We start from the raw sequence: 21,518 nt of genomic DNA on the forward strand, positions 1-21,518 counted from the left end.
CACATCACCACCCACATCTACAACCCACTCTGGTCCACACAAGCCTGGGAATGGCTGTGTTGGCACATGTGACGAGGAAGATGCAGCCGCCTGGCCTTGCGCAAACACGAGCCTCCAACATTATTGCAGGTCAGCGTGACTGCACGCATCAGCAGACTTCTCAGCAGCAGCTAAACTGGGCAGGCGCTCAGAACACAGCTGCAGTGTTGGGGGTGGGGGGAGAGGGGATTTCAGCCCAGAGCATGCTGATCTTTGCAGCAGGCTTGCTGTGGTTTTTTGGTTCCTGAAAGCATGGTATGCTGAATAGCCATCAGCTTCCCACAGTGCTTGGAAATGGCTGTTGACTCACCAGGCTGAAGCGTGATGCCCCTCTATTCCCACATAAAACCCAGCAAAATGAAATTCAGAAATTAAGATCCCATCATCTGCTTCTTAGCAATACTCGTCAGCTACTCCATAAGCAGGCGGCACATTCTGTCCCCAGGAATAAGAAACCTAAGCTGTGATTGTTTTTCAAATCCAGTATTTATTTCTGATCAGATGAATGGAAGTCAGAGTTAGTACAGCATAATTTCCAAATCAAGGTTCTGACCAGGCACGGGGTCAAGGGGTGTCAGGCTGCTGCAATCCTGATGGCCTTTGGCAACAGTGACACAACAGCAGGCTCTAGAACAGATTTGTTTCTCCTTGGAGAAGAGCAGTGCTTTAGGATCTCCCCTCCCCAACCACTGCTCCTGATCAGCCTGCTGGGGTATTATGGCAAGTGGCACGGCGTGCTGCCACCCACCCATGGTCACTCAGGGTTTGGGAAACAGATCTCTTTCCAGACTGCTACGCCAGCCATGTTGCAAGGCACTGCTCTAAAAGTGTTTTGGCTAAAGCCTGCTGTATTTTTGGAAGGGAGCGCAGCAGTTTGTTCGGGGCTGGCATGACTAATTTGCTAATGGGAAGGCATGACAAACAGCTGACCAACCAAACACTCATGAAAGTCAATGTCTAATTCAGACTGACAAAACAACTCAATAAATAGCTCCTCAGCTTGGAGGAGAAGGCAGGAAACAAAAATGGAAGGAAGAAGGAAAAGCTGAAAGAATACCATCCCCCCATTCCTTCCTCCGACATACACACACACACACACACACACACCAAATAAAATAAGGGTTTTAAAAGTGTTAGGGCAAGTTTGAATTCATGTAGGAAAGTAGGCATAAAAAATAACCAGCCAAACCTCCTTCACACACTTTTAAAGTATATACAGACAAAGCTGGGGAAAGGTCAGTTGTGACCATGCCTCTCTCCCCAGCCGCTCGAGGGTGGCACTGGTGAGCAGGGGCACAGGCTTGCCCATTGCCGGCACTAAGTCAGTCTTGTGCTTTTCTGCCCTTGCCTGGGAAAGGAATGTTCCTCCCTCCCCCTGAAGGCAGCAGGCAGCGGTGCTTAGCAGCAGTGGGGGTAAGATATCCTGAGTAGGGCACACGGGCTACATCTGAGCAGATGTACATTGTCCCCTTGGGTCCTCTCAGACCTGTAATGCTCAAGGGGAAAAGCCTTCAGTGGGAGGGGACAGCTCAAAATAGGGCACCAGTTATTTTTTTGGCTATGGCTTTAGAGCTTTGTGATGCTGGACTGTATTTTTTTAAAACCTAAAGAATCCTGATTCTAATACCAGACTTTTCTCCTGAAGTTAAAAATGGGACAGGAAGGGGACAAGAGTGGGCAGGCAGGGAGGGACAGCCAGGCCCAAGAGGTTGGAGGCACACGGAGCTGTCACAGTAAGAGCGGGAGTAGGGGAGGGGGATGGTTAGTGCAAGTATGCCCACAAACACCAAACTCCTCAGCTTGCTTCTCAGTCAGTAACAAGGACACGTGACAGGGTAACGCTTCTGAAAAGCGAATCCATTTTCTCCCTGCCTTGTTAGTGAGGCTTTAGAGGGGAAACTCAGCACCCTCTGCAGCCTCAGGAAGGGGAGCACTGCGGTCGGACTCACCACTACAGGCAGAGAGGGCTGGAGTCTTCCCAGGGCGGCCATGCCGGTGCCTGGTGTGGAGTGAAGGGGGAAGGCGAGGGGAGCGGAGGGAGCCAGATCCCTCCTGGCAGGCAGCTGGCCGCAGGAGGCCAGGGCAGTCAGGCAGCACATCCCTCCCACTGCTGGCGTTCTGCTCTAGCTTTTCTCCTTGGGCGACTTGCTCTTGGAGTCATGCTTGTTGCCCAGCAGTTTAAGCACCTTCATGGGCTTGAATTTGCCTTTCTTCTTGCTTTCAGTCTCAGTCTCCTTGTGAAATTCTGGAGTTGCAAAGGAGGGTTGTTACTGTATGATGCTGATGGTTTGTACACACGCAGATGACAACAGCGATGAATCAAAGCCCACCACTGCATGCACACTTCCTTCTGTGACAACAGGGACACGCAGCATAGCTGTGCCCCAAACTTTAATGCTCCTACAGCAAAGGCTCCAGAGTATACACAGAATAACGTCACTCTCTCCTGCTGAACACAACTTCACAAATGGCTTATGCTGCCCCTTGCAGAGGTCAGCAGCGAAACCAAAGCTCCAAAATTCTGTTTCTTACCTTTCCTTTTAATCATGGCTTCCAACATTTTATCTTCCTCCTCTTCCCTGAAAGAAACAACGGGAAACAGGTCAGCAATCCAACCCTGGAAACAGCTGCTGTATTGTTTAAGGGTAGAGAACCTCCTGCTTAAAAGCCATGGAAGTGCAGATCCATCTCTGGAGCATCACTGCCCTGTCTTTCCCACACAAGCCATTCAAGGAGACACGGACCAGGGAAAGACTTCAGAAATAGGGACACCTTGGGATGCTCCCATGAGCCACCCGTGTGGCACTGAGTCAGACAGACCCTACTCCTCGCCTCAGCGCATCTCCCTCCTCACCTCTGCCGGTCCTCATCCAGGCAGTTCACGATGGCATTCCTCTGCTCAATGATGGTCACCAGCTCCTGCATCAGCACCTTCTCCCTCACTCGGTCCTCCTCAGTCCAGTCCTTCTCTACTCGACCAAACCCCAAAGAAGAACAGGCAATTACATGGCTGAAGGAGCTGTGAAATTCAGAGCTTGTGGTAGAGATCCCCTACCACGACCTCCTTGTACCCCAACTTGCTGTAAGGCTGGCTGGAGCAGTGATACTGTGGAGGGAGAGCCCAGTATGTGCCATCTCAGGCTCCTCCATAGGGATAAGAGGAGCATAAGCCTGCACAAGGGTAGGGCAAGCAATGAGACAGGACCACAGTTCTAGAGAGAGCTGAATGTGCTCTTATCTCCTAAGATCTCCCTCTTCTTCTGAGACCCTCTGAGACAGAAGGGAGATGAAGCTCAAGGGAAAAACGTTGGTAGCTACAGCCTGAGTGATGCTTTACCTGGCTTGTTGAGGAGGCAACGCAACTCATATTCCACATCTGCCTGCCGCTGCTCCAGATTCTGCTGTTTGAAGCTGCAAGGGAAGGAGGCACTGCTGGGAACCACTGCAAGGCTCCAGAGAGGCAAAATATCATCCCAAGATACAGGGTGACCTGGGAAAGAACTGGCCAAGATGCTGGTCTTACATTGTATAGCAAACAGGGAAGGGGGCTGCCAGCTGGGACAAACCCTGGCGGCTCGAGGACTTTCTGGAGAAGATGCTCTGGTGACTTGAAGTGGGTCAGTGCTAATATGTTTGGATGTATTTGTCTGCTTGCCCTCTTTCCCTCACTTCTCCAGGCAAGGAGGCCATGTCAGGCCCTCCACTGGAAGCACAGTTTTAGTAGCACAGAGACAGGTCTCCCCAGAGCACCATCAGTGCCCCCAGCCACACATATACTTACATGTAGATGAGCTCTGACTCGTGGCGCACCAGCATGTGCTTCTCATGGATGAGTTTGAACCAGTCCACCAGCAGGCTGTCCTCAGGGCTGTCTGCCAAGCAAAAGGACAATTCAGAGCCATCCCCAGCCCTGCAGAATGCTGTCACCACTCAGCTAGAGCCAACCTGCCCCTTGTGCTCTTCCATCTCCAACATCAGCAGGAACACAGAGCAGCCCTAGGGTCCATCCTGCCCCACACCCATGGACAGCACAGCCCACACACCATTCTCAGAGCTGCGAAGTTTCTCCTCCAAGACCACACCACGGTGCTCTAGCTGGTCCAGCTGGTGCTCAATGGCATCCATCTCTCCATAGATGTCTTCCTCGGGGATGTATTGATCTGTCTGCACCTGCCAAACCACATAGCAGAGACTTCCATTACCATCGACCTCCAGTTTCCAATGGTAACCCTAAGACTCATTAATGGCTATGAGGGAACAACAGGACACTCCACCTAACACAGGATCTGAAATCCTCACCCCTCTTGGAAACAAAGGGAGTCTGGGGTGCTATCATCAGTAGGATCTAGCCTAGACATCACCCTCCCTAGCCACACATACATCAGCATGCTAGCTGCACGCTGAGAAGATAACCCAGGGCTTAGCAAACCGGGGAGATAATACAGAGCTGGCTTTTGCCCCTCTTTGCTTCCAAGGGCTCTTTTACCTTGCGCTTGATCAGTGGGAAGCCATGACCTGGTGCAGGAGGACGCACTGGTTTGGAGCCTTTGGGAGGTTTCTTTGCGGAGGGGGAGGCAACAGGCGATGGCTTTCGGTTGAAGGGGTTCTCTTTGCAGGAGGACTGGAGCAGGAAGACAAAGCGAGATACCCATGAGGAGCCAGGAAAGGGAAATGATCCCAACAGCTGAGACTGAGCAGAGAGGCAGCCCTAGAGTCTGTCCTACACCACACCTTCCCAGAGGAGGAACACAGCGTCGATTTCCACTGGCAGTCTAACTAAGGGTTGATAAATGGCTGTCCTCGCATTTGGCCTCAAGTCCCCAGCTTCTCTGTAACAAGCATTACTCACTTATTAACAAGCATGTTAGTAAGATAGTAACAAGTATCTTCTTTGACTATTTCCTTCCCATTTGCTCTGACCACACGACATCCTGCCTCCTCTCTAGCAGGCATGGCAGGCAGAGTACGAGCACAACCACCACTTAACCTCTAACACACACCTGAGCTTTGCTTTCAGGAGGCCAGATATCAAACCTGTGTAAGGGCAAAGCCTGGACTAAATCCCCACTCTGACTGAATGACAGACAGGGAAGAGAAGGCCCCTGATCTTGATAGGAGGAAGGTCACCAACTCACCTTCAGCTGCGGCTTGGGTGAGGAGGAGGGCTTAGGGCTCCCAGGACCCCCTTCTGAAGCCACGATGATGGGTGTAGGGCTAGCCCCAGCAGGAGGCTTGGGGGGAAGCCGGCTGGGGCTGGTCTTTAAGCTGCCGGTAGAGACACTCCTGCTGGTGTGTGCGGTGCTGTTTTGCACCTCCCCACTGAAGCTGGCCAGTTCACTGGAGGAGGAGAAGGAGGAGTTGGTGGAGAGGCTGGCTGGGGCAGCAGGGCTTTCACTGGAGGAGACGCTGGTGAGCGGAGTGTCAGTGTGAGAGGTCTTGGTGGCTGTTGGCGTGTGGACAGTGGGCTCGGAGGAGCTTTTGGGCACAGAGGCCTCGTCAGTGTCACCCAGCACCTTGGCTGAACTCTCAGAGTTGATGCTCTCTAGGCTGAGGGCTGGAGATGGGGTGGAAGATGATGGCTCGGAGTGTGACAGCCTGGAGACTGGGTGGTGGGCTGCAAAGCAAAAGGAGAGCTCAGGGAAAGAGGGGCAACCAGAAGAGAATAGGGCTGTAAACTAGTGGCAGGGGTGCACACAAAGAGAATCAGTGAGAAGGAGGAATAAGGAGTTGGGGAGAGCTCACCTAGCGGGGAAGCATTGGGGGCTCGTGGAGCTGGCCGCTTCTTCACCTTGGGGCTGCTAGTGGGAGTGATGCCGTACCAGGGGTGGAGAGGCCTGGCAGCAGTCTCACTCTGCTCCTGCTCAGGTGTGCTCTTTTGGGCAGCAGTGCTCTCCGCTTCCTCATCCTCCTCCTCCTCAAAGGGATTGTATGATTTAGGCTCTGTGGCATCAGACCTGCTTTCCTCACTCCTGGCTTTCTCCGCCTCCTCCCCATCCTCCTCCCCTGAAGTCCTGCTTGGGGTCTCATGGCTGCTCCCCGGGGGAGGAGGAGCAGGCTTCTTCTTGGGCTCTGCTTGCACTAAGGCCATCCACGGTGGGTCCTTGGCTCTTGCAGCAGCTCCAGCACTGGAAGAACAGATAAAAAGATAGCAAGAGGTGGCAGGGAGCAGAGACAGGCAAGAAAGGTGAGGCACAGCAGAGGGACACAGCCTACAAGAGAAGAGGGAGCAGGATGTCTTCCATACTAAAGCAGCTTTCACATCTGGAATGACTCTAGCCTTCCCCAGACACAAAGCAGCTCCTTCTCTGCAGTGAGCTAGGGGCAAACCTAAGGCCCTGAGGGACACAGCCTGCTTGACTCATCCACGGGGTGGAGCACCTCAGTTTCTGAGTATTACAGTCTCCATCTGCTAACCAGCAGTAAGATAAAGTGGGAAAGCGACCACCATTTGCCACACGCACCTGCTCTTTGGCTATTGTGAATGCAGTGCACTTGTGAAACCTCTGTCCCAAGAACAGACAAGAATGAATGAACATCGGTGCCTGCAGGCTCCTGGGTAAGAGCTGCTAACTGCAGCCAAGCATCCCCAATGTTCTTGCACTGGATCTTTTCCTGGACTAACCCTCCAGGAGGCAGACGAGTGTCCCCTTCTCAATATGCACAAACAGGACCATTTCAGAAGGAACCACAGAAACACCCTTCTGCCTTCCTGAAGCCCCCATGTTCTTTACAAACCCTAAAGGACAGAGACCCTGGAGAGAGAGACAAGTACTGGCAGCCTGACTGAGCTGGGCTGGCAGCAGCCAGGGAGGGGACCTGAGAAAGACCTATATCCACCCACGAGCAGATGGTGATGGAGGTGGGAGAGGAGACCACAGCTGAACCCTCCCCACAGCCCCACCTCGCTTTGGGGTTTCCAGGTGATCTGTGAACAGAAGGACGTACCGATCAGAGGAGCAGGGTCTCCCTCGGGGTTTTGGGACAGGGGGACTGGGTTCAGGTACCCTACCTAGAAAGACACAGGGTCAGACTGTCACAACACCAAAAGGACATATCGAATGAGGTTAAATACACACAAAGCACCTCTTATCTCTTATCTGTGGGTGGCTGTGTGTTCCCACTCTCTATGGAAGAAAGTTTCTTCCATAGTCATTGCAATCAGTCTCTCCCAAATACCACCCCTGCCTTTTTCTTCCCACCCCATCCTGGAGCCGCAGCTGGAGAACTCATGTGTCCCTGTGTCCCCACTCCTGCACATTGCCCCAGCACTGCCACCTTCACTCCAGGCTGACGGTGCCCTCTGGAAAGCTCCAGAGAAATACAATGGGGCAGGGTGGTGTGAATCTTAGCGCTGTCATGGGGACAGGGGCAGATAAAGGCTCAGTGTCTGAGCCCAAGATTTAACTGGAGCAGAAGGGCAGGGAAGCAGCGAAACTCATCCAACCTGCTGCTGACTGCTGTGGATGCGGACAGTAACCACTGAATCTCTCACCGTTCACTATACCAGGCCCGCAGTCGCCAGCCTCGCCCTGGACAGTGGACCTGGGCCGGGGCACGGGGTGTGAGGCTGGAGGGGAGAGGGCATCTGTGGATCTCCTTGGGGCTGGGGTGGGCCGAGGGTGTCTGTGCTGTCCATCCAGTGAGCTGGCTTTGTCCTGGCTGGGCACCGAGGGCTTGCTGGGAAGAGGAGGCCTAGGGGGAATTTGGGAGATGGGTGCCCCGCTTCCTGCATGGGGTATGGCTGTCTCTGCTTTGCTCGGTGTGCTGTCCTTCTCCTCTGGGCCGGTTGACACCTCTGCAGGCATCTGGGTCTCTGCCACGTTCACCACAACACTGCCGTTGTCCTTCCCCACCTCTGCTCCTGCAGGGAGCGCATCCTCACCCACGCAGCTGGCCCCAGCCTCAGTTCTTAGCTCTGGTGACTGTCGGTCCAGGCTGGGCCTCCTGTCCATCTTCCCGCTCATGGCCAATTTACCACGATGCTGTGTGCAGACAAAAGTCCCTGCCTCTGAGCCGGGTTTGTACGACCCTGGGAGCAGGGTGCTGGAGCACTCCTTACACCTGCCAACAAGAAGAAAGAGCCCCGTGAGATGGGGGATGCCATCCTCCCCTCCAGGAAGAAAATGGGGCTGAGAAGAAAGGCTGGACTGGCACTCAAGAGATCCTTGCAGGGCTGTGGGGTTAGTTTCCATCTCTGTACAATCTTGGGGAAGTCATGCAGGAAAGGAGAACAGAAAAAATCATCACATCAGTGCATGAACCCATACTGAGCTCACAGGACTGCACGCATTTGGGTTCCTCCTTCAGCTCAGAGAGGATAAAGAACTGCCAGCTGTTTGTGAGGAGAAACAACAACTTCAGAGAACAAACATGAGTATTAAATAAAACAGTATCACTTTTGACACAAGAAATCTCTAAGCTGGAGTCTAGAAGAGTAGTGAGGAGAAGCATGCCAAGAATGGTCTGATGCTCACCCTTGCTGGTGCTGACCACTGTAAGGGTGAAGGTATTTGGCTGGAAGGACCAGAGAATGACACAGAGTGGCTATTCTTACACTCACTCTGCCTTGCCTGTCGAAACTGGGCTAACAGCTTCCCCATCCTTCACTGCCTGCCACATCTTGGATCACCCATTCTTTCCCCACTGAACCTTTGAATCCTCCCTAATGAAGACCTACAGGTGCAATTGTAATACATGGCACTGGCAAACAGCTCAGCCCTTTCCCACCTGGGAAGGGAGGAGGATCACATACACAAAAAAGAGCCAAAGGCAAGGGGCTGATCAAGCACTCTCATGAAAACCAAGCTTGTTTCTTCTTGTCTGAATGCTCGGTGCTCACAGCAGCTGGCTGCCCCATGCTGCAATCAGATAATTTGGGTGAGGAATTCTGCTCTGGGTGACCACTTGAATGCTACTTCCTTTGAAATGCAGAGCAGAAACACAAGGACACAGGAGCAGGGAGAAGGGGTATGATGAAGTGAAGAAGTAACAAGTTCAGACAAGGGGAGAAGGAGGTTTGTTTTGGTTTTATCTCTGTCGACCCACAGAATCCATTGCCACGGGACATTCCTGAGCAAACAGCGTCCATGAATCAGCTGAGAAAAATAAAAAAGGCAAGGAAAGCACAGGGAGAAGAAGCGCTTAGTGTAAAATTACAGGGACCTCACTGCTCAGCCTGAAGGGCCATAAGCTGCACCAAGACAGACACTGCACCCTTCAAGTTGCTCAACTTTTCTGTCCTCCATCTCTGTCCCCGGCAGATGCCAGCTGCCCACTTACAGGCCCACAGGAGAGAGCTCATCCCCCACACCACCAGAGCAGGGAAAGCGAAGTGAAATGACTTCACTGGTGCTGCAGGTAAGGACCTGCACCCAGGGAGTAACCACAGAGCTGCTGACGTCTTATCCTTCATTTGGCAACAGTCCGCAGCTCTCCATGTGCTCCCTTGAGAGCTCAGCACCACCCCAGGCACTGGAGAAGCCTGTATATCCAGTCGAGGCCATGAAGCGTAGGAAGGAGATTTGCAGGGCTGATGTCCTGTCTTGGATCTCATTGTCATGGGGGTGTTACTTGGTAGAAAGCTAGTGAAGAGGCACAACGTCCTGATTTAGGAGGGTGGGAGAAGCAGAAAGGGCTGGGATTCCAGGTCACTCTAGTGGGAAAGAGCAGGGGAGGTAGGGAGACGGGGAGGCAGGCAGCACAGGACCATACACAAGGGGCTAAGCCAGACATCTGGGCAGGGCTGCCAAGCAAACGCACCCTCTTCATCACTATTTTGGGTACTGCTGCTGAACTGCCCTCCCTTGAGGCTCCCCATCACCCAAGAATGCACAAAGGTGGAGTCCAGTGTGCACAAGGCCTCCAGCTTGCCGAGGAGAGCCACTCCACCAAGCCTGGCCACTATGTACCTGAAGCACTGGCGGTGGTAGAGCTTGCCCTCAGCCAGGTAGCGCTGGACCAGGTGGACGTGCTGCTGGCAGGCTGCGCAGGTACTGCTAAGTGTGGTGCGCTGAGACAGCTCCTCCGGCTCCAATGGGGCATCGTCCTGAGATGGAACACACGGGGAGCTCAGTGTGGGGGCCACGAGCTGCTCCCCAGTCTGTGACTCCTCCACAGCAGCTGCTGCCCCTGCAATGCCCACTGCTGAGCATGGCATAGCCCAGGGGTTGACCTCACGGTCCAGCAATACACACAAACCAAGTCCAGGCACAGGCAGGCTGCTGTTCCCAGATTAGAAGGAAGCACCCCCAGTACTCTCCAAGAATTGCCTTGTCCCTGTCTAGAGGCAGAGCTGAAGGGCTGTGCAAGGGATTCATCTAAATCTCAGGCAGCAGGGACCTGTAAGGAGGATCCTCTCGTACTTTGGTAAAAATACACCACCCCAGATACTTGCCAAACCATGAAATAAAGGGCCAAGAAAGCAGAAAACATTTTCTGCTCACCTAATCCTGCATTCTTGCTCCTTCCTCATCTACAGTGTTATCCTTCCATAGGAAGGAAGGTGTCTGTGCACTGGGTGCTCCAACCCAGGTCCTCATTCCCTGTCGACCTATTGTCTGCCACAGACAAATTCCAGTCCACAGATCTCTAAAGAGAAAGCAGGGTCCCTCAAGACACCAAATCCCTACACATCCCCAGACACACAGCTAACCTCTGCACATATCCATCCCAAACATCCTTCCTACCCCAAAACACACAGCTAGCCCCCTGCACAGATCCATCACACCGTAATGGGCTCCCTCCCTTCTCCTCACCCACTGTGCAGGGGGGACCACTGCCTCAGGCTAACTTTGAAGCATGAAATCAGGTACCTGTGGTGCTGAGGAGCTCTCAACCGCAGCCACAGGCTTCTTGTGGGCCAGCAGAGGTGGTGAGGCAGCAGCAGCTGGGCGCTTCATAGGCGGAGGGACTCGGGCTGGGGACAGAAGGCAAGGAGGATCAGGCACTGCTGAGGGCGGTGACTCATGCCATGCTTGTGGGGGAAGGGGAGGGGAGAAAAAAAAAATCAGCCTTGTGACACAGGACTTGCCACTCCTGTCACTTCAGTGCCTATTTCAGGGGGTAGAGACAAACACAATCTAACAATGAGTCAGCCACAAGGCCCGTGAAGGATCCCCTGCCTGTCAGGGCTGGCACTTAAAACTATTCCCAAAGGCAGGCCCTGGCTGGGAGGCCAGCATCCCTTGAGAAGCACTCACATCCACGCATGTGGAAGAGATGTATCTGATGTTGTGGCTGACGGCACTGTAGCTAGAGAGCAGAGGAGACCTGGAGCCCTGGTCTCCACCCTGGAGAGATGCCCTGGAAGAGATGTCTCAGAGTAGCGCTCAGCTTAGGTTGCAGTTGCAAGGACAGATGAGCTGACTTAAGACGCCCCACCCAAATTCCCCTGCCCCTGTGCTTCACTCACTTTAAGCTTATCAACGTGATTAAAAGTAGTTGTGGTAGGCAGCTTGCCTATCTCCCCTTTTAGTGAGTTAAAGCAGATCAAAAAGGGGTCTGATGCCCTCCAGGGGTGACCCAGCCCAAGTGGCAGGAATGCAGTATGCAGGGAGGAGAAACAAGGCGTTCCTTTTCCTGCAGCGTGAGCTGTTAAATCATTGCCTACCTCTTGTGAAACTTCGCCCTACCTTGCTCCCTATGCAAGGCTCTCCTCACCAGCAAGATCCAGAAGAGGCAGGTACTATCTGCCCCTCTCCCCCTCCCCACAAACACACGGCTCCCATTTCCCACAGGTAGAAGGGGACACAGGTTCACTACCTCCATGCCCACAAGCCTTCAAATATCTGCCCCTCAAAGTGGCTGCAGGACCCCACAAATGCTGAATTCCAAAACACCCACGCAGGACCGCTTCCTAGGTGTCAGCCCTTCTTCCCATAAAACCTAATTTACAGATGAGGTACACCCCATGAACAGCAAAGCAAGCTTTGGGCTAAGAACAGGAAGATCTGACGTATTTACTGACTGGAGGGATTGCACAAGACTTCTGTCAGCACCATGGTACCTCTCGTTTTCCTCTATATAGCCAAGCAGGGTCAAACTGGAAGCTGGTGACAAGGAAAAGGTGCTCACCTTGGTTGGGGTTGTTGAAATGGTTGTAATACTGAGACACATAAGTCATGATGCTGAGGCAGTCTGGGACTTTCATGGAGACCATATCATTGGGATCCAGCAGAGCCGGAATGCCCAGCTCTCGCTCCGCCAATTCAAAGGCCTGCAGGAACGAGAGAAAGAGGTGCTAAGGAGAGAAAAATGATGCTCTCTGATAAATAACCTAGAAATCAAGTTGGAAGGCCTTGGGCAAGACGAAGTAGTAAGCCTATGGCATCCCAGACAGACAGAGGCTCCCAGGCATGCTGCTTGACTGGAAAGAAGGCATTAGAAGCAAAGGAAGAAATTGCTGCACCTGCCCTTTCCTTGAAGTCATTTCAGCTGTCTGTGCCCCTGCAGCTCCCACCCAAGTGGTCCCGTCATTCAGCTACTGCTCTGGGACAGGGAGGGGCACTCAGCCCTGGAAAAGAAGTGGTTTTTCACCAGTGCCCTCAAGGAAGAGCCTGGCAGAGCGTTGGCCAGCACTGGGAAGGGCCAAGGACAGTGACCCTATGACAAGAAGCACATAACTTCTGCAATGACCACTTGAAAGGAAGGAGCAAAGGAAGAAAAGAGTTGCATCATTTTAATCTTCCCTTGCAATGTCATCTTGGTTACTACTGGATAACCGTCTCACCTTCTCTTCTGTACAGGCTGGATGCTGATGTTTCAGACATTTCCAAAGAAGCTTCTGCCTATGGCTTACAAATGTTTTTTTCTCTCCCCTTACCACTGTCCCTAAGTTCTCCCATCTACATGACCTCCATCAGGTCACTCTCATGTTCCTTCTTCCCTTTGTGTGTGGGGTAACAGGGACTTACCAAGCGGTTATTTTCGTAGACATTATCCTTGGAGAGAGAATCAAAGTCTCTGAAATGAGAAAGCACAAGTAAGTGACATAAGACACAGAGGAATAGTGCCACAATGCCACCGCAGGAAGATTCTTGGGAGAGAAAACCTTCCTCAGGCATTACAACAACTCAACGCATAAGAGCCTAGATAAACGAAACCGTGGTAAAGAAGATACTGGATTTCAAAGGGACAAAGAAACCAAAGGGAAACTGCAACTGAAAAAAGAAAGCGAGTCCCAAATGGGTGGTGGCCAGGAAACTGAAATGCCGTTCCAGCTCTCAGTACTGCCCTCATGGCTACAGGAGGCAGAAATAGTGGGGCACAGAGAGGAACCCTAACAGTTCCCATTGTAGCATTTCAGCGGCCCCCTCGGATCCCTTCAGGAGATCAAATCAGCCCAACCCCAGGGATAAAGCAGCTACCCTTGCCAGAGGAGCCAGGCTGTAGCAGGGGACAGGGGAATAAAATGGTCTACAGGCTTTCCGTAGAGGGGAAGAAATACAGGAAGGAGTTATTTATGCCTTCTGCACATTTGTGTGGGTATCGCATGCAAACAGCATCATGCTACACCAAATATAGCCCCTTCCTGCCAAAGAGCTCAGCTTTGCTGCATGAAAACCTTACGCAGCAGCGCAGTGTGAGATTCACGGGGAGGAAGATGGCCCAGAGAGGCTCAGGGTGAGGTGAAACAAACCTAACAGCCCAGAGAAAGGTGCCAAAGCCTGAGACAGACCCAGGAAGGCACAGCGCTTCTTGAGGGACTGTACAGCTCAGCTCCGAGGGGTGAGAGCTCCCAACCTACTGCCCGCGCAGACGTCAGGTGAGACAGTGAATCCTCAACAGTGTGCCTGCTAAGAGCCACTCGAGAGCTCTGGGACCTCCCTGCCTCCATCCCCACTGGGATTTTATTGCCTTTTCCTCTGACACCCACCAAACCCACCCAGGTGCTAGGACTGCCCCTGCAGCCATGGTTGCTGCACGGCAGCAGCTGGCCCCTTCTCAGAGCTGTGCTTTTCCCAGGGCTGCAGAGGAAGTCTCTGACGAGCTCAGAAGGATTTTCTCAGCTGCCTGCAACACCATAAAATTACACTTCCTCCGTTCAAAAGCAAAAGGCTGCTGGCGCCGCTTCCTCTGAGATAAATGAAACTGCAGCACGAGCGAGTGAGGCAGAAACGCAGAGATGGGCTGGGCCTCCAGCTCTGTGTTAAGCACCAATGCACCTTCCCAAAAGCACATGCAAATATAGTCAGAACCTATTCAAAACATACCACAGCCTTCCCCTCTCTACGTGCTGGTGAGGAAAGCTTACAGCTGCAGCCCTCACTCTAATGTGAATAGCGGTGTCTTTTTTGTATTTATAGCCAGTTTCCACTGGGAGATGGTTTTTCCAAGTCCTTTCTGCCTAGAGAACTCCTTTAACCTTGCTATATTTATTTTTTTTTAAAAAAAAAGAAAATACCAGTTTGGGAAGGCAGGAGAAGTAACGACAGCAAGTCATGTATCAACAGCCCTCAAAACATTACTGACCCTCAAGCCGTTGCTTTCAGGATATGGGAGTGGTGCAGCCCAAAGGCTCCTTGGTGGCCCCGGCTGGGATGCTGATTTTGATCGACAGCCCAGCAAACCAAAGCCATTTTAGAAAACCAAATCTGCCTGGGAACATGGATGGTAATGGAGAGGACACGAAGCTCCAGAGGCAACAGGGCAGGGGCTAAGCAGCGAGGGAATACAACATGATTTTCCCACTAATGCAGGAATGAAGGCTCTCAGCTTTTATCAGAGATACTGAATCCCATCAGCGGGAGGCCCTGGGGATCATGGCTCACTCGGTTCCTCTCTGCTGCCTCTTCCAGCTCACATCATTTCTTTGCCCTGACTGCAGCCCTGCTCAAGCTCCTCTCCCACCAAACCCAGACCAAGGCGTCAGATGGAAGAGCAGGAGGGACTCTGGCTATCCCAGTCGGACAACCGTCAGCAAATGTCGCAGTATATCCTGGAGGAATATTTCCATGCAAATAAGATCCCAAGCCCTTACCTAATTAGATACACGCAGAGCCATTAAGCACGCCGGGGTTTAGGGCAGCTGCCAGCCACCACAGCAGACCCAGAGAAGGGGGAAGGGTGCACCACTCAGCTAAAACCAAAGCCAACTCCTGGATTCCTCAAAACTAAATCACAAGCTCTCTAACAGCCACACCGCATTACGAGGCCTTCAGCTTTCCGGATCTCATCAGGGAAATGCAGGAGGTACACAGGAGGGAACAAATGGGATTTGTGATGCTGCCCGTAACCAAACCCGCAGCCGCTGGGACACACAGCTGTGTTCCCAGCGCACGGCTCTCCTCTCCTATTTCCCTCAAGCCTCCATCTCTCCCTTAGTACTCACAAGCCGTATGCCACGCTCTCTAGTTCTTCTGGCTCCCTCGAGCTCCAGGAAGGCTGCACAGCTCATGCTAAAAGATGGTTGTTGCTTCACTATGCTGCAGCGAATGCCTTGCAAAGATTAATTTCATGCTTTAGATTTCTGGAGCGCTAAGTAAACAAACTCGTTAATCCCTGCAGTTCACAGTCAGGTTGGACTGGACACTTCCAGCTCAGCTGACAAGGGAAAAGAAGAGATTAAGTGTCTCACCCCAAGACTATGGTTAGTGCAGACTGAATCTAGGTTTCCTGGGTCATGTCCGAGGGAGCAGGTTTGCCAGAGGAGTGCCTCTGCTGCTCCCATTTCACAGACAGGGAGAGAGAGGCGGTAGAATCAAGCTTCACTCATTTGTATGACCTCTCCTTTCTCTTCCTCAGGGTGTCACTCCCAGTGTTCAGAGAGCCTCTGCCCAACAGGAGGCAACCAGGACAGACAAACAGGCACCAAAAGCAAGCCCTAAGGGACCGGCTGCCAGAGCAGCAGCATCACACAGGTACAGGAGAGGATGTGCTCATGCTTCCAATCTGGGGCTGAGCGGGAAGTCATCAGGAAAGGCGGCGGCAGCTGAACGCTGATGGGCCTCAGCTTTGGGTTCACGGGAACAACGTGGTGTTGTAAGGGCCAGGAGAGCCCCCTCTCGAAGGAGGACTGTGCGAGGTCAGAAATGTGTTAGTAGGTCCCACCCAGCTGTCTGAAAGCACTTTAGAAGGAAAGGAGGGCTGTTACTTTTGCTCCGCCATCAGGAGATTTTCTGCCTCTGATCCAGTCCTCCCACTTCCAAATCAGGGCAGGCTGAAGAAGCTGGAATTGGACTAAATGATGCCGCCCCTGACCACACTGCGAAAATCCTTCCACAACATGCCATGTCCTTGTAAGGCCCTGGGCTTTGCCTTTACAATGCGGCTCGTGCAGAGGAACTGTGAAGCATTTAGTGAGGACATCTGCCAGGAGCCAATTTAAGCCCACTGACAACTTAAGAGCAGCGGCTGCTGCTTAATAGGATGGTAAATATGGTGAACAGGAAACAATCAGGTGGTTCTAGTGGTGTTTATTGTGAGCTTTTGCTGAGCCTCTGCTTTTCAGTTCTTAGCTGCTGTGCCACTCACTCAAAAATAACAAGAAACACAGGAGTTGCTGGCACTGAAGTCCTTGATTTGCCTCTTCCTCTCTTGCAGCCAAGTTAGAGAGGGACACAGCTCCCTAAATACCCAGAATGATGCAAAACCACTAGACCACTTGGATCTTGGTGGTGCCTGAATACCACACTGAATGGTTTGTGGTGGCCACCCGAAACACATCAGACAGCAGTCTAGTTTCTAGCCTACCTGGTGCAGCTTCTGCTTCCAAGAACGTGGGCGCTGCAGCTCCACAGGGGCATCACTGCCTGCTGGAGATTGACTTTGTCACTGTCGTTGCTGTTGTGACAAAAATGCCACCCCAGGGCCAGCTCAGAAAAGAGGATTTGGCCAATTCAGGCAGCCTCTGCTGAAGATGAACTAGTCCAGGAGCAGAACATGACAGGGGATTTAGTGCCCGGAAAGCTTTGCTGACAGGTGAGGTGTACGTGCACATGTGCATGCCAGGGACATGGAAAGATGGAGTGAAGCCAACCTGCGCTGCAAGGGCTACCAAGGATTCGAGATGGATTCCCAGCGGTGTTGGGGCACGCAGGGTGATGGTGTGGCAGGTCAGGGCAGATTCCTTCCAGCAGCTCAGCCATTTCTCCAGCATGACACTGTGCCCCGGAGCAACCATCGAGCTGCCTGATTAAATTCCTGTTCCTCCTCCTCTCACAGCCACACCAAAAACAGAGGTGAATGGACAGAAGTAACCAAATTACAAGCCACTTGCTGGGGGAGCCGCAACCCTGCTTGCATTCACCACCTCCAGCTTTCACTGCGGCAAAGGTAGAAAACAGGCTGGAAGTAACCTCACAAAGCAGCCTGGCCTGGGACTCAGCATGTTTCAGGCTGGCTGCCTTTGGCACAGGAAGGAGCAGGCTGGTCTCTAGGATAGGGATGCACATCTCATAGAATGGCTCAGTCTAGAAGACACCTTAAAGATCACCAACCTCCAAACACCCTGCCATTAGCAGGGCTGCCAACCACTAGATCAAGCACTAGATCAGGCTGTATAGGGCCCCATCCAACCTGGCCTTGAACACCTCCAGGGATGGGGCACCCACACCTTCTCTGGGCAGCTGTGCCAGTGCCTCATCGCCCTCTCAGTTAAAAATTTCCCTCTGCTATTTCATCTAAATATCCGCTCCTATGGTTTAAAACCATTCCTCCTTGTCCTATCACTATCTACCTATGTAAAAAGTTGGTTTTCTTCCTGTTTATAATCTCCCTTTAAACATCAGAAGGCTGCAATGAGGTCTCCCCGCAGCTGTCTCTTCTCCAGGCTAAACAAGCCCAGCTCCCCCAGCCTGTCTTCATAGGAGAAGTGCTCCAGCCCTGAGCATCCTCGTGGCCCTCGTCTGGACCCGCCCCAACACCTCTGTATCCTTCCTGCACTGGGGGCTCAGGGCTGGACACAACATTCCGGGTGGGGCTGAGCAGAGGGGGAAAACCCTCTCCCTCTCCCTCTCCCCGCTAGCCACCCCTCCGTCGATGCAGCCCTGCACACAGCTGGCCTGCCGGACTGCAAAGCCTCTACGACAGCTGTCACCAGCCGAGCAACCCCAGGGCGAGGGGGCTCGCAGGGTCAGCTCGGAGCGGACCGAGGGCTCCCCAAAAGGCCCGGCCGCCCCTCAGCCTCTCCCCGCCGCCTCCCGGCTCCGCCGTCCACGCGAGGCCGGTGCTTCGCGGCCTGCCCCGCCGCCGTACTCACAGGAGGTCGGGTCGGTGCCGGTGGAGGATGGCGCAGAAGGCCAGGCCGTCGCGGAAGGAGGAGCTGAGGTCGCGGATCTCCACGCCGCGGTAGCCCTCGCACTGCCGCCGGCACCAGGCTTGCAAGGCGCCCCGCGGGCCCGACATGGGGGCGGCCGCTCCGCCTGCCGCCCGGCTGCCCTGCCGCTGCGGGCCCACGGGCGGGGCGGCGGCGGCGGACGGAGGGAGGGAGGGAGGCGGTACGGCCCCGCCTGCGGGTGGGGGGAGCCGGGCCTGCGAGGGAGCGGGCATCGGCGTGGAGGATGTGGAAACACGGGACGGCGAAGGACATGTGGGGCATAGGTGTCCCAGGGGTAGGCGCTGGGCCAGGAGGGCTTTGAAGATAAGTGCCTTGGATACTTCGCAGGAAGCCCTGGAAGAAGGGGAGGAAGAGTGCGATACGATCTCAGGAACCCTTGACAGGGAGATGGATTGTCAGAGGATCTGACAAAGAGCGTGCATTCTTCCCCCTTATTAAGCATCTGCTTGTTTTGCTAAAGATTTTTTCATTTGCAGTTAGGCCAAGGAAGCCTTTAGCTACCTCGGTACAAGCCTGACCCATCTTACATGTGTAAGCCTGAGCCAGCACACAGATGTTGAGCTTATTGCTCAGGAGTCCCCTCTTCCTCTGCACATTTTTAAGTGGGCAGAATATCCCAGCTGGAGTACTGCACCCAGCACAGGAAGGATGAGGAGATGGTGGAGCAAGTCCAGAGGACAGCTGCAAAGAGGATCAGAGGGCTGGAGCACCTCTCCTATGAAGACAGGCTGAGGGAGCTGGGCTTGTTGAGCCTGGAAAAAGAGGAGGCTGAGATAAGAGGGAGATCTCATTATCACCTTCCAGTACTTGAAGACAGCTTAAAAAGTTGGTCCCCCTCCTGCTTGTATGTGGTCTGATTGTGACAGGACAAAGGGGAATGGCTTTAAAACTGAAAGAGGGGAGGATCTAGATAAAACGTTAGGACGAAATTTTTTACTCAGAGGGCAGTGAGGCATTGGCCCAGGCTGCCCAGAGAGTTGTGGGTGCCCCATCCCTGGAGGCATTCAAGATGAGGCTGGATGGGGCCTTGGGCAGCCTGAGCTGGTGGGTGGCAGCACTGCCCATAGTGGAGGGTTGGAACTGGATGATCTTTTAAGGTCCCCTCCAACCCAAGCCATTCTGTGATTCTGTGATCCCATTCTTCTCTCAGCTCTCAGGCTTGGCACTCTCCATACTCTCTTCCCTTCTCCGTTTCTGTCACCCCATGGCCCCAGAGCTGTAAAATACAAAACATATATTCTCTAGGGTACAGCCTAAGTGTCTGAGAATAGCTGTGGCATGAATTATTATCAAAGATACCTTGTAGAGAAAAAAGAAAGGAAGTATTGCCATGGTTTCGTAACAACAGAGTTGTCTGCTCAGCCTCCCCGAGCCCTGCCCTGACAGCGTCTTCCTGCTGTATCCTAAGGGAGCACAGACTCAGAGATGTTTACTTAATTATAGAATCATACTCATTCCCTTCACAACTGCAGGTCAGAGACACAAAGTAGAATCACAGAATCATTAAGGTCAGAAAAGACCTCTAAAATCATCTAGTCCAACCATCCAGCTAGCACCAATACTGCCCACTGACCACGTCCCTCAGTGCCACATCCACATGGTTCTGCAACACCTCCAGGGACAGTGACTCCACCACCTCCCTGGGCAGCCTGTTCCAACACATCACAGTCTTTCGGAGAAGTTTTTCCTAATATCCAACCTGAACCTCCCTGGAGGTAGATAGCCCTATGCATTTTTTCCCTCTTAAAACCATTTTGACCCTAACTACCTCAGAGCACATACGCTATCAGCATCTTGCTGCAGCAGGCAAGGCTTGAAGTATCACAAACCCACGGAGCAGAGTGCATTTCCAGCAGCAAGGCTCTGTGGATGCTGCTGAACACCCTGCGTTCCTCTAGTTTCAAGTGGTGCCAGGCACCGCATCTCACTGAGCCCATCCTTCCGCTCTGTGAGAGAGCTGCAGCTCTGCCTGGCTTCGTTCCACAAGTGCCAGTCTTGGTCAGTTAAGTTTCAGCAGTCCCTCACAAGGCGTGGAGCCAGTCAGCCCAGCTGCACCAGGCAGCGGATAGTCTCTGTACATCCTCAGGAAGCCACTCCGGCAGACACAAACACAAGCAGCAGCATATCCACATATCTGAAAACAGCCTGTAACCACTGGAAGGTTTAATTTGTAAGTACATTGGTGAACGTCTGTCATCCAAAAACATCAATCACAGTTTAAAAATGGACTAAATCCCAGGAACACATGGGATTCACTTGCCATGCTATGAACTAGACTTTGATCACAGAGATACTGCCTTGTCAGAGGTTCCTCTGTTGTATATCACACCTATCTTAGTACACATACAAAGACTGAGGCTTTGGGTAATATGAAAGCAAAAGAGGAGTTGCTGTTGACAGCTTTAGTCACTGTGCTGCTGTTGGTAAATATACCCAGACAGAAGCGCCAGCCCTAAAAATAAAAGGGACCAGATTCTCTTGAATAACACTCAGCTCTGAGGTTTGCTGCAATGCAGCAGCATCTCAGTTCTTCCATTTCTTTATGGATTCAGTTGCCTCAAGCCCTTCAAAACTGTGGGCAGTAGGTTCTGCAAATACTAGTAGCAGCAGATAGAGACCAACAGGAGTTACTTATTTAAACTCTGTGCTGCCTGTAGCCTGCCTTGTTGAGGTACAGGATTTTTTGATGGGAAATGCAACTTACTTCTGAACAGTATAAAGGACAGTAGAAACTTGACCCTCATTCAAACACAGCATATAATCCAACAAAAGATAATTACTCCTGACTTCTAAACAGAATCACATATGAAGTCAAGCTGGACTGCCAGGACCCTTCTCTCAGTGGAAATGAATGAAAAGGAGGGGTATAAAAAAAGCAGAGGAAGCCTGCATTGTGTAGCTTTGCTACAGTTTTTCTTCTCTGGCACCTGTTGCTTCCACTCAAACATGTAACTATTTAAAGACAGTCTGCAAAAGGATAGGGGGAAAAGGGTGCGGAGGGCTGAGGAGATGCAATTCATTCTTTGCATCCTTTTCCCAAAATTTATAGGTCCTTGATTCCCATTTATAGGACAAGTTTTCAACTGCTCTTTCTCTTCCAAGGACCTGCAGCTTTGCCTGGAACAATCCAAGGTGGATGGAGAGCTGCAAAAACTAGCACTGAGGATCAAAGCATTTAAAAGGTTTTAACAAATCAAATGCCCTC

At 52.5% G+C, this 21,518-nt stretch overlaps 1 protein-coding gene across 4 annotated transcripts; it reads right to left on the reverse strand.

Annotated features, from left to right (window-relative positions):
* Nucleotides 507-18,580, reverse strand: MICALL1 (MICAL like 1). Of its 4 annotated transcripts, none has more exons than XM_021385276.1 (17): nt 18,236-18,580; nt 16,729-16,787; nt 12,951-12,999; nt 12,112-12,253; nt 10,851-10,954; nt 9,948-10,084; nt 7,532-8,100; nt 6,985-7,048; nt 5,782-6,164; nt 5,175-5,653; nt 4,526-4,660; nt 4,083-4,209; nt 3,821-3,911; nt 3,377-3,450; nt 2,894-3,008; nt 2,572-2,618; nt 507-2,284 (listed from the first exon to the last, which is right to left on the reverse strand). In XM_021385276.1, the coding sequence occupies exons 1-17, from the start codon at nt 18,572-18,574 to the stop codon at nt 2,163-2,165; spliced, it is 3,036 nt and encodes a 1,011-aa protein (XP_021240951.1). In that variant the 5' UTR covers nt 18,575-18,580; the 3' UTR covers nt 507-2,162. The 4 variants fall into 4 exon arrangements, with proteins under 4 accessions (XP_021240951.1, XP_021240943.1, XP_021240961.1 ...); XM_021385268.1 differs by having other exon boundaries at nt 10,851-11,011; XM_021385286.1 differs by lacking the exon at nt 16,729-16,787 and having other exon boundaries at nt 10,851-11,011; nt 18,236-18,460.

This window comes from Numida meleagris, chromosome 1 (assembly GCF_002078875.1).
Source record: "Numida meleagris isolate 19003 breed g44 Domestic line chromosome 1, NumMel1.0, whole genome shotgun sequence".
Lineage (NCBI taxonomy): Eukaryota > Metazoa > Chordata > Aves > Galliformes > Numididae > Numida > Numida meleagris.